Source organism: Monopterus albus, unplaced genomic scaffold (assembly GCF_001952655.1).
Source record: "Monopterus albus unplaced genomic scaffold, M_albus_1.0 scaffold94.1, whole genome shotgun sequence".
NCBI lineage: Eukaryota > Metazoa > Chordata > Actinopteri > Synbranchiformes > Synbranchidae > Monopterus > Monopterus albus.
Window position 1 is genome coordinate 2,814,378 of NW_018127974.1, and position 12,872 is coordinate 2,827,249.

At 41.3% G+C, this 12,872-nt stretch overlaps 1 protein-coding gene across 1 annotated transcript in view; it reads left to right on the top strand.

Moving 5' to 3' along the window:
* Window positions 1–10,291, top strand: part of pals1a (protein associated with LIN7 1, MAGUK p55 family member a) — a 46,436-nt gene extending 36,145 nt beyond the window's left edge. Inside the window, exons 6-17 of the mRNA XM_020608618.1 lie at window positions 3,083–3,160; window positions 3,278–3,418; window positions 4,463–4,624; window positions 4,973–5,050; window positions 5,289–5,472; window positions 5,696–5,767; window positions 6,076–6,147; window positions 6,369–6,536; window positions 6,759–6,848; window positions 7,484–7,596; window positions 7,736–7,846; window positions 7,963–10,291. Coding sequence (XP_020464274.1) covers window positions 3,083–3,160; window positions 3,278–3,418; window positions 4,463–4,624; window positions 4,973–5,050; window positions 5,289–5,472; window positions 5,696–5,767; window positions 6,076–6,147; window positions 6,369–6,536; window positions 6,759–6,848; window positions 7,484–7,596; window positions 7,736–7,846; window positions 7,963–8,139 — 1,446 coding nt within the window. The 3' untranslated portion in view covers window positions 8,140–10,291. The remainder of the gene's footprint in view (window positions 1–3,082; window positions 3,161–3,277; window positions 3,419–4,462; window positions 4,625–4,972; window positions 5,051–5,288; window positions 5,473–5,695; window positions 5,768–6,075; window positions 6,148–6,368; window positions 6,537–6,758; window positions 6,849–7,483; window positions 7,597–7,735; window positions 7,847–7,962) is intronic.
* The last annotated feature ends 2,581 nt before the right edge of the window (window positions 10,292–12,872 follow it).

Here is a 12,872-nt window from a genome sequence, read left to right on the forward strand (position 1 = left end):
CCCATTGAGCATCTCTGGAGAGACCTGAAAATGGCTGTCCACCAACGTTTACCATCCAACCTGACAGCACTGGAGAGGATCTGCAAGGAGGAATGGCAGAGGATCCCCAAATGCAGGTGTGAAAACTTGTTGCATCATTCCCAAAAAGACTCATGGCTGTATTAGCTCAAAGGGGTGCTTCTACTAAATACTGAGCAAAGGGTCTGAATACTTATGACCATGTGATATTTCAGTTTTTCTTTTTTAATAAATCTGCAAAAATGTCAAAAATTCTGTGTTTTTCTGTCAATATGGGGTGCTGTGTGTACATTAATGAGGAAAAAAATGAACTTAAATGATTTTAGCATATGGCTGCAATATAACAAAGAGTGAAAAATTGAAGGGGGTCTGAATACTTTCCGTTCCCACTGTACATCCTGTCCCAGGAGCTGCTGATACAGTTCTACCGTGGAATCAAGTCTGTTCTCTGCTCATCCATCACTGTCTGGTTTGGTTCAGCAACCAAACAGGACAGGAACAGACTCTAACAGATAGTCAGGACTATGGAAAGAACCATCAGTGCCAGCCTGTCCTCCATGGAGGACCTGTACACAAAAAAAGGAAAAACTAAATGTTTGCAGCTTTATTTACTCAGTGCAGCTTACAACATATACAAGGGAAAATAAAAGTATCAGGAATTGTGAAAAATAATAAATAAACTGGAATAACTTGATCCAGAAAAGCATCAGCCCCCATGTTAATACTTTGTGGCTCCACATTTTTCTTTAATTACAGCCTTGAGTCTGTCTGGATACTTCTCTGCCCACTTTGCACTCCTAAACTAAGCAGTGTTTGCCAACTCTTCCTTCCAGAACTGTTCTAGCTCTGTCACATTGTCTGGTGACTACTGGTGGACTGCAGTCTTCAGTAGGGTTCAGGTCTGGGCTGTGACTGTTAAGCTTATTAGTTTAAATTATTTATGAATAAAAGAACAACCAGGAGCTGGACAACACACTCAGAACTACACATTTGTTATAGGGCAGATAATAACAGGCTACTACTTCATATCCATATGTGAATGCAGAGTTTGTGGAACCAGTCCAGTTTAGATATTCCTGTTTGACTGTTTAATAACGCTGCGTTAACAAAAGGTGGCGGCTGTCGTAGTACATCTTGACAAAAGCATAAAACTTACTCTGTCCACACCAAAAACATGTTTTGTGCAGCACATAACATATCACATGCCAGTTGCTCGAGGCTCGCGCTTGTGTTTATACCAGGCGTGTGTTCACTCAAGCCAAGGAAGCTAAAGAAACCCTTTGGAGAAGGGAAAGCCATGGTCCAAAATTCTGACAAATAATAGACAATGAGTGAATTACTGGCTAGACTGGCTGTATTTGTAAAGTGTATCCAACCCATGGTAAAATACAGCAAATACAGAGCGCCATATTTAGTAGGATTGATGTAACAGGTGTGATCATGTACTCTAACTCTTTTTGCTTCATGTCTTTGACTGTTTTGCTGCAGTTCTGGTTTGAACTAGTGAGCTTTCATTGTTTTGGTTGATTCTGTGTAGCGTTTAATGCACAAAACTCTGAATAAAATGGACTTGAAGCTGAAATAGACGTCAGGTCATGGCTACACACTTAAAGCTGGAGTGATATGCCAGCTGACATGCAGGCAGTGTAGACAGCTACTATCAGATGAGGGCCATGTGTCTCAAAAACAAGGCTGTAGTTGTACATATGGATCGGAATTGGATTGGCTCTGTTCTGGTCAATATTCATCCTGTAATAAATAACCGGATCTGCACCGATGCATGGTATCAGATGGGGGCATTGACACCCCCACGTTCCTGCAAGACTCATACATATCTCCACCGGCGCTCAGCAGCCAGCACACACATGCACTGCATCTAATTTAAAATAGATGAGAACAATCCAAAGAATAAGATAATGAAAACTATCCATTATTAATATCTAAATAAAACACAATAACGAGGGTAGAATGATAGCCTCGGTATTTATACTCTTCTGAAACCATTCTGATTTAAAATTCCGTTGCCTAAACCTTCCTCCAAAGGACAATCTCTGAAAGAAGGGGGCCTCTGATTGAGAGCCCTCACTGATGATATTCATTTGTTTTATTTAAGATGACTTTCATAGATAAAATAAACAGGAGGGAGAGGCCAATGATTTTAGATGTACAGTCTTAATCACCTTCTCTAATGCTGTCATTTCTCCTGAGGTCAGACTACCACCCCACACACTAACAGCAAAGGGAGGGCACTATGGATAAAGTTCAGCCAAAGCATTCACAGAAGCACCAAATTCCCTAAGTTTACATAGAAAATACAGCCTTTGATGAGCCAGTTTCACTATCCTAAGGACATTGTTTCCCCATTTCCTATTTACTGATATGACCATGCAAAGAAATTGAAATTCTTCCACCCTCTCAGCCATTTCCCCTACAGCAATGAAAGCTGGTTTCTCTTCCTTGTCTTTCCTAAATTCAGTAGTCATCTCTGGTTTTACTGACACTGAGATGAAGATTATGATCACTACACCAGCTCACTAGATTGGAGAGCTCTTTCATGTGTGTCCGTTCATCTGAATTAGTTATTAACCCAACAACTGTGGTATCATCAGCAAATTTAAAAACCTTGCCTGATGTGTCATGAGAAGTATAAGCGTCGCTTTACAGGAAGTCTTAACAGTGAAGTTAAACAACAACCCTGTGGAGCTCCGATATTAAGTGGTTTGGAAAAGATATTATTGATTATAATTAATCACTTGCTTTCTGTTCCACACTTATTCTTATACTACAAACTTAATAAATGGCAGAAAGTGTATCCTGGATAGCCTAGGCAGTCCTAAGCACATTTTGACAACTTCATCTCAGCCGTTCAACAAATTTATCCCTTTGACAGCATCGTTTTAAAGGTCCTTTCATGTCTAATTTGCTGCTGTTCATGCACATGTTAATGCATGACTGTGACATGTTCAGCAACGGTTGTGTGTGCTGCAGTGATAATGTACTGTATCATAGGTAATGTTTCACATGGTAATACTGGTGACATTCTATGTTACTGCCCTGGTTTCAGGTCAAGAATCTCATTCAGTCAAGTCAGAACAAAGAGGGACTCGAACTCCACAGCCTGCTGTCAGACACACACATTCAGGTAAAGACACACACACACACTCTCAAAGCTGTATTACTGCAGCAAATAAATAGAAGAATCCTGTGGTGGCCATCACTGATCCAGTCCTATAGCTGAGTGCGTGTGTGTGTTTTGCAGTCGTTGCTCCTAGCCCATGACAGCATAGCAGAGAGAGAAATGCAGCCGGAGTCGCTGCCTGCCGAAGGAGAAACTTTTACCCAATGGGGAGGAGAGACTGTCAAGATAGTTCGCATAGAGAAGGCCCAAGATATACCACTGGTAAGACATACACGCAGTCACCCAAAATCAAGGACAAGACAGCTGTGGTACAGAGCTGTAAGCCTACTGCACCACACTTGCAGTGTAGCTTGTGTTCCACTAGCTTCAGCAATTTGACTCATAAATGTGTGTTTCCATGTCTTGGACATTAGTACTACTGCATATGTAAAAGTTATGTGTGTCTCCATTGGGACCTCTCAGAAGTCAGATAAACTGCCTCAAACAGGTTATCGTGAGTTTGGTGATGTTATAGGAGCACGGTGCAGTGTAATTTCTCAAAGAACAAACTAAAAGCTCCACTGGATGAGTGGATGGAGATAATGCATGGACTGATGGACAAAACCATCCATGCACTCAGTTGGAGTCTGTTTCCAGTCTAAATGGTGATCTACTAATATACTGGCCAGCACAACTGAAACACCTTTTCACTTTAACATATAGAAAGACACGTTTATTTGTGTGACAAAAGCCCTGTGCAAACCGGGCCTTTCCACTGGAAAGAATTGATTTCACTCTGAAGTTTTGCTGTCATTTTGCAAATGACGGTGTGACCACACCCAACAGCTCTATGAATGTGAATAATCTAATGTAATCTAATGCCTGTGAAGCTGTGACTGGAGACACAAGAAGAGGGAACTGGCAAAGAAAACAGAGCCCTGTCTGTCATGTGGCACACTTACAGAAGGCCTTTGGGAATGATGTACAAAAAAACTGTGAAGTAGTGGTAAACATGACAAATTAGGGAATATGGATTATAGGGCATACATCCTCTGCACTATCAACATCTACTGCTCCATTGAGACTTGACAGTACGTCTGTTGCCAACACCCAGTTTTTCAAAACAAAGATAACAGTAAATATTGTCTTTATGCTTTCTAAAGCGTTCCTTTAGGATAATGCTGCCAAAAATGTGTTTGTAAAGAATTGTATTATCTTTAGCAAATCGTTAAAACTGGCTTCATTATAACTCTCTGTAAATCCCACTGTAATGCGGGCTTATCCATGGTTTTCCACCATCTCACTGTATTTCTGCATGTTCTGTAGGGAGCAACTGTTCGTAATGAAATGGACAGTGTTGTGATCAGTCGTATAGTTCGAGGTGGAGCCGCTGAACGGAGCGGCCTCTTATCGGAAGGAGATGAAATCTTGGAAATTAATGGCATAGAGATCAGAGGGAAAGATGTCAACCAGGTCTTTGACATTCTTGTAAGTATATCATTTGCCAAATACTGAATCTAGTACCTCAATGCAGTGATAGATTCCACCACAGGGCGGTAGCAGAGAATCATGTGAGTAATCCATGGCTATGTCCATTTCAATAAGTACAGTATATTACAATTACTCATTACACTAGAATTGTTCACATCTTTATGTTTAGCCTGTCTAAATGCTATATGGACACAGGCAGTATTAACTGATACACGACTACATGGATACAATGATAAGGCAGTCGACAGGTTAAATGGAAAATGAAATGGCAGTTAAAGTCCAGGCATTGAAACTGATAAATAACAATTGTGTTTCTCTCTCTGTGTGTGTGTGTGTGTGTGTCAGGCTGATATGCATGGTCTGCTGACCTTTGTGCTGATTCCCAGCAGTCAGAGCAAACCTCCTCCTGTCAAAGAGACTGTGGTGAGTGCAGAGTCCTCTGCATGGTGGTTTAGACTGGAAGAAAGAAAGGAGCTTTCTTGTTTCCTTCACCAAACTGCAGTGAAAAGTGGTTGTCTTTGGTCGGCAAATAGTGACTTTTAAAATATTCCAAATAAGAGTGCCAGTTTGAAATGTTCCTAACCATTACTGTTGAAAACATCTCATCAGTCTGTCTGGGTTCCTGCGGGTCTCCTCTGTTTCTCTTCATTCTCACCTCTAGATCCATGTGAAGGCGCATTTTGACTACGACCCCTCAGATGACCCCTATGTGCCCTGCAGAGAGCTGGGCTTATCTTTCCAGAAAGGAGATATTCTCCATATTATCAGTCAGTCAGACCCCAACTGGTGGCAGGCTTACAGGGACGGAGATGAGGATAACCAGCCTCTAGCTGGACTGGTTCCAGGTATTACTGTCTGTGCTCGTGGTTTTTCAGATCTCTGCATGTAAAGAATGATTAGCCAGGCTCTGAGTCAGTTTCAGACTCTCGGTTTCAGACCGCTAACCATTCTGTGGAGAGAGGTTGGAGGTCAGAGTGACACTCCACTGTATAAACCCGTGTTCCACTCTGCATTGCATGATGTGACTGCTGTTTGTTTTCTCTCATTATTTTTATCATTTCTCCACAGGCAAGAGTTTCCAGCAGCAGAGAGAAGCCATGAAACAAACCATAGAAGAAGACAAGGGACCTGAGAAGCCTGGTCAGTTCCTAGACCCTTTACAAATATAACCCTGTTACAGTGAACAGCTAGTTTATAGTTGTATTAATACAAAGTGTATGTGTTTCCTCATATTTAAAATAACTAATATTGCTTTGCTAAAAAAATTAGCGTTTCTTTGTGTCCAGCTTTTCATTTAAGAAGCTTAGAAGACTTCATTTCACTCACATTTCCAGCACCACACATAAATAAAGTCCACAGTGGCCGGTCAGAATGGTTGGTTGAGTACAATGGAATTATAGTTTCCCAGTACAGTAAATGCAGTGAGCCCTGTGTTTGTCTGTTCACAGGGAAGCTGTGGTGTGCAAAGAAGAACAAGAGGAAGAGAAAAAAGCTGCTGTACAACTCTCACAGGGGTGATGGTATGGCCTGTTTGTTTGTGGCTCGCACCAACATTTCATCAAAAACTTAGGCTTTCTAATAGATCAAATATTTTTCATGTTACCAGTTAAAATTAAACAAAGTAGACGGCCTACTCCTAAATCTTACACCAGTCACTGCAGAACTCACTGACCTATCATCTCACAGCTTTTCTTTTGGTCTGCCTTCTGACTTGTTCACTCTGTCCTCTCCCCTGGTCCAGATCTTGATAATGAGGAGATTCTCACCTATGAGGAGATGGCTCTGTACCACCAGCCAGCCAACAGGAAGCGGCCGATTGCACTGATTGGTCCACCCAGCTGCGGCCAGGCAGAACTTAGACAGAGACTGCTCAACAGCCAACCAGAGCGGTTTGCTGGAGCTGTCCCTCGTAAGGCGCACACACACACTTCCATGTGATTGTGTATGAACTCATCTGGGTTTTTTGCTTTGTGTGTGTGTGGCTCTGTGTATCATGTGATTTTAAGGGTCTAAAGACAAAGGGTGTCATATGCCCTAGAGACTGTAAAAGCCCTTGAAACTGATTTGTGATATTGGGTTCTATATAAAATGTGATTTGATGCGTGCGTGTGTGTGTGTGTGTGTGTTGTAGACCACAGACTGAGCCGTCGAGAAGGCGAGCTGAGTGGTCGAGACTACCACTTTGTGTCTCGTCAGACCTTTGAAGCAGAACTTGCAGCTGGTAAGATTTGATGTCACTGGATAGTTTAACACCTGTCAGTCACTGTCAGATATTTCCTGGGTTTTCAAGCTGGAGTTCCAGATAGTCGGGGTTTATTGCAGCAAGGGTAAACCACATTTTACTACAGATTTAACAGTAGCTAAAAGACCTCAGCTCACAGCTTAGTGTCTGTATCCAGGTTCATGCTACATACTGGACTCATTTTAGGCATGTTTTAACATGCACTGTAGGTTGTTCACTCTGAAAAAGAGACACTGCAGAATAAAGAGGATTAGCCCTCAAGGATCCACATTTAGATGAGAAACACTGTAAACAAACTGGTTTGTAAGAACACTCCAGAGGACAGCTTTGTATTGGTACTGGCATCCTAAAGTTTGATTGACATCCACTGACACTGTATCATATCCCGTTTGAATAAATGGTGAAGTATTTTGATTTCTTGTCTTCTAACTAATGCTGACGCTGGCTAACTGCACCATGTAATGACTGCCACGGGCCTGTCAGTAAAAGGAGGTGAAGACTGAGCAAACACAGTCCATGGCTCAAAAAGCTGCGCCATTCAAAGAAGTGATTAGGACTTGTCTCAGTGCCAGACCATGTGTTAAATGATGTTTTGTCTTTTGCGTTTTTCTCAGGGAAGCTGATCGAGTCTGGCGAGTTTGAGAAGAATCTGTATGGGACAAGTACAGACTCAGTGAGACAGGTCATCAACACTGGAAAAATCTGTGTGCTCTGTCTGCACACACAGGTTGGTACACACACACACACACACAGACTGATCAGAGTGCCACAGTGCGTTGAGAGACATTCGGAGTAGTTTTATTACAAAATGCAGGGTCAGATGTTGTTGATTGAATGCTAACATATGTGTTTGTGTGTGTATACAGACTCTAAAGGTGCTGAGGAGCTCAGACTTGAAGCCTTACATCATCTTCATAGCTCCTCCCTCACAGGAAAGGCTCCGAGCTCTACTGGCTAAAGACAACAAGAACCCCAAGGTTCCTGTCTAACTGTGTACACTGTTTGTTTACTCTAGGTTAAAGATAACATCACAGGTATTTACATCCCTGAAATGTTTGCCTTCATAATATGAGCATGTGTGTGTCCTGTACAGCCAGAGGAGTTGCGGGACATCATAGAAAAAGCCCGAGAGATGGAGCAGAGCTGCGGTCACCTGTTTGATGCTGTCATCGTCAACACAGACCAGGACAAAGCCTACAACGAACTGCTACGACTCATCAACAAACTTGACACTGAGCCGCAATGGGTGCCCTCCTCCTGGCTGCGCTGAAAGCAAGCACACACACCCAGTTATGCGACATTCATACAATAGGCACACAGCCCACGGAGTACACATTTCATCAGATGTAAAAAAGTGAACCCACAGTGTGCTGTGGCAGGACTTTACGACATAATATCAGGGTTGATAATGGGAAAAATGTATGTAAGTTTTTGAGAATAAAGTTGTAATATTATAAGAATTAAGTTGAAATGTTATCAATCAAAAGTAAAAAGTATGACAAAGTTGTGATTTTATAAGAACACATAATATTGCAATATTATTGTCATAATACTGAGTGATTAAGTATCACAGTATTACAGGGTCATGTTGTAATTTTCCAAGCAAAGGTCATAAAATAGTAAGTATCACAAGTTATAATTTTAACAGATCAAGTTGCAATTTTACAAGGAACAAGTCCAGATTTTACAATAATGAAATAGTAATTTTAGTAGGAAAAAGTGGCAAGTTTTAACAGGATGAAATCATAACAGAGCTCTAATTCCTCTAGGATAAGTCAATGTTTCAGTTGACGACGTTACAAGAAAAAGGTAGTTTGGAGGATAAAGTGTCCTATACTGTGATTTGACTGGGCAGATAAGTTGCATGATCATGTTTTAAGTGCACTGTCACTTTCCTCTGACTGGTAACGGTATCAGTGCTTGTGAGACTGACCTTTGTTAACAACATCCCAGCAGAGCATGAGGTTTCACTTGTGTGCACAGTGTGCTGCCGCTTCACGGCCGTCTCTGGAACCATGAACCTGTTTGATCTGTTTGCTCTTTGGCTCAGCAGTCTGGAGATACCAGAATCTAGCCCCAGCCTCCGTGCCTTCATTTCATTTCCCAGCAGTAAACCAGATGAGAAAGTTTCTCTTCAATTATAACATTTGTTTTATCTTAATAACCTTTTCTGGTGGTACCATGGCTTAGTTTCTGACACTTTATCATGTTGACACTTTGTCGTTGTAAAACAATGGCTTTATTGTTGTAATAATTTTTCCATAAAACTACAACTTTATTGTTGAAATATTTTGACTGTATTTCTGTAATTCCAAATTTATTCTCACAACATTACACTGTTCTCAAAATCTTAGTTTTGTTTTTTTCTTCCCATTGGCCCTAAAACACAGCTGTACTAACTGCTCTGTGATGTTTTTATGACACACTTCTCTGTCATCCTCAGTTCTGGATGAGACCAGAACATGGACCTGGAATACTGAATTCTTGTCTGGTTGTTTGTTTGTTCTACTTCCTTTATGAGCCGTTCTGTCTCAGACATGCTGGGCCTCACTGCTGGGCATCTTTTACTGTGATCATTTCAGCCATTTCGTTTAAAAATCTGTATAAATTATGACGCTTAAATAATTTTAAATTTGCAGTGGAGAGGATCCACATGAGCATGAAAATCACACAGATATTTAGTACAAATTAAAATCCACGTTGAGCTGCTGCAGTACTTGCTATGAGGGAGACACACCTATATATGTACACACACGACAACAGTGCGTTAGCCGCTTACTTTCCCCTATGCTTGGGCGTCTGCACCTGCAGCCTTCTGGACCCTGACTGACTGACCTACAGACTGACTTACCGACTGGTTGAACTGCTGGTTTATGACTGGCTTTGCTGTTAAAATGCACACACTTGCTATAGACACTAAAATAAATGACACAGCACTTGATATTTCTTTACTGGCTGGCTGCTTTACTTTCTGACTGACCACCTTGTCAGCTGTCTCTTTCTGTCCTGTCTGATCACATGTAAGTAGACCTCTGAGCCTGAGCCCTGGTGGGTGAGCGGCTGAAGCAAAGTTGTAGTTTTATTCATGTTCCTGATTGGCACATGATGCTGAATTTATTATATAGTGTGTGCACCTGTGAAAGGATGTGTGTGTGCACGCCTGTCTTGGAAGACAGTGAAGTATTATTGTGACCTAAAGTAGACCTGACACCATATCACTCTGTAGAGCGTTTATATATTTTTAATATTGAAAATACATTTATGAAGTGGAGAATGCAGCGATAGGATTGCAGGATTCACTTCCTTGCTTCCCTCCCATTGGTCCGTGGGGTACAGGGGTGGGGGTTAAGTAAATGACTGCAAAGTTAATTGATACCACTTCCTGTTTATCAGACACCACTTCTTCCTGAGAAAATCTGCTTTTGTATGCATATTCATAATGAATAAAAAGTAGATGATTGATAGAAAATGACTGGCCTTGTGTTTTTACTTTAAGGTTTTTAATGCAGTTTTCATTCCAAACTAGTTCTCGCCTAGAAACATTTAAAATTAAGTGAAAGCCAGGTGGGGGTTTTTTAAACCCTAAATGTTTAATGGAGTTTGGTGTGACATTCTCCATTTGCTACAGATCAACATGAAGTATGAATTAAGCTTAATGGTCTGTGTTTGTTTGCTGATGAAGACCCTGAGATGTGATTGAAAGCTCTAAAGGAGTAAGTAGGTTGAAATTCAGTCATACTGCTACCAAGAGTAACATCCATGCACAGAGCATCTATTGAGGCTGTATTATTGTTCATAGTTCATATACAGTGGTGTGAAAAAGTGTTTGCCCCCTTACTGATTTCTTATCTTTTTGCATGTTTGTCACACTGTAATGTTTCAGATCGTCAAACAAATTTATATATTAGTCAAAGATAACACAAGTAAACACATCATGCAGTTTTTAAATGAAGGTTTTTATTATTAAGGGAAAACAAAATCCAAAACTATAGAGCCCTGTGTGAACAAGTGTTTGCCCCCCTGTCAAAACACTGGTTTATCGCACCTGAGTTCAATTTCTCTTGCCACACCTGTTCGCAATCAAGAAATCACTTAAATAGGACCTGCCTGACAAAGTGAAGTAGACCAAAAGATCCTCAAAAGCTAGACATCATGCCGAGATCCAAAGAAATTCAAAAACAAATGAGAAAGAGAATAATGGAGCTCTATCAGTCCGGAAAAGGTTATAAAGCCATTTCTAAAGCTTTGGGACGGCAGCGAACCACAGTGAGAGCCATTATCCACAAATGGCGAAAACATGGAACAGTGGAGAACCTTCCCAGGAGTGGCCGGCCGACCAAAATTACCCCAAGAGCACAGCGACAACTCATCCAAGAGGTCACAAAAGACCCCACAACAACATCCAAAGAACTGCAGGCCTCACTTGCCTCAGTTAAGGTGAGTGTTCATGACTCCACCATAAGAAAGAGACTGGGCAAAAATGGTTTGCATGGCAGAGTTCCAAGACAAAAACCACTGCTGAGCAAAAAGAACATAAAGGCTCGTCTCAGTTTTGCCAGAAAACATCTTGATGATCCCCAAGACTTTTGGGATAATACTCTGTGGACAGACGAGACAAAAGTTGAACTTTTTGGAAGGTGTGTGTCCCATTATGTGTGGCGTAAAAGTAACACCGCATTTCAGAAAAAGAACATCATACCAACAGTAAAATATGGTGGTGGTAATGGGATGGTCTGGGGCTGTTTTGCTGCTTCAGGCCCTGGAAGACTTGCTGTGATAAATGGAACCATGAATTCTGCTGTGTACCAAAATATCCTGAAGGAGAATGTCCGGCCATCCGTTTGTGACCTCAAGCTGAAGCGAACTTGGGTTCTGCAGCAGGACAATGATCCAAAGCACACCAGCAAGTCCACTTCTGAATGGCTGAAGAAAAACAAAATGAAGACTTTGGAGTGGCCTAGTCAAAGTCCTGACCTGAATCCAATTGAGATGCTGTGGCATGACCTTAAAAAGGCAGTTCATGCCCGAAAACCCTCCAATGTGGCTGACTTACAACAATTCTGCAAAGATGAGTGGGCCAAAATTCCTCCACAGCGCTGTAAAAGACTCATGGCAAGTTATCGAAAACGCTTGATTGCAGTTGTTGCTGCTAAGGGTGGCCCAACCAGTTATTAGGTTTAGGGGGCAAACACTTGTTCACACAGGGCTATATAGTTTTGGATTTTGTTTTCCCTTAATAATAAAAACCTTCATTTAAAAACTGCATGATGTGTTTACTTGTGTTATCTTTGACTAATATATAAATTTGTTTGACGATCTGAAACATTACAGTGTGACAAACATGCAAAAAGATAAGAAATCAGTAAGGGGGCAAACACTTTTTCACACCACTGTATATGGGACAAAGACGTTCATAATAAAGTTGCAACATTGTGTTATGTCACTCCACCAGTTAGTATTGCATTTCCATGAGACTGGTGGGCTGACGTATCCTGACTTTTTGTCTGTATGGATCCAAAAATCTGATGCATTCCCCATAATGCAACATTTCCATAGAGGGCCAGACACTTTTACTCAACATTCTTTTTATTCATAGGACCCCCTTTGTATGTTGTATGTGTGTGGCCCCTCTACTGGTTTGTTTTCACCACCTCCGAGCTCAGAATCTCTACTGAGTAGACATGTATCAGACAACCATTCAGATATCAACAGTGCCACGTGCACTGTCACTCAGTAAACACTTCTCACATGAGTAATGCAGGAAGAAACAAGTGAAAATGATCAATTTAATGTTGACTGAATTCAATTTTCCTGCATCATTTTGTGGTGCATGTTAGTTCACAGTCATGACTTACTGAGACACTAAATGTCTGGAATCACAGCAGTTTAAAATGTTATTTATAAGGAATCATAAAAAGTACTGCCAGAGCAATTGCTAAAACAAAGTGTGGTAACACAAAGGGGCCACGAGATGGCGGTGTTCCCCAGATTATTTATGCCATG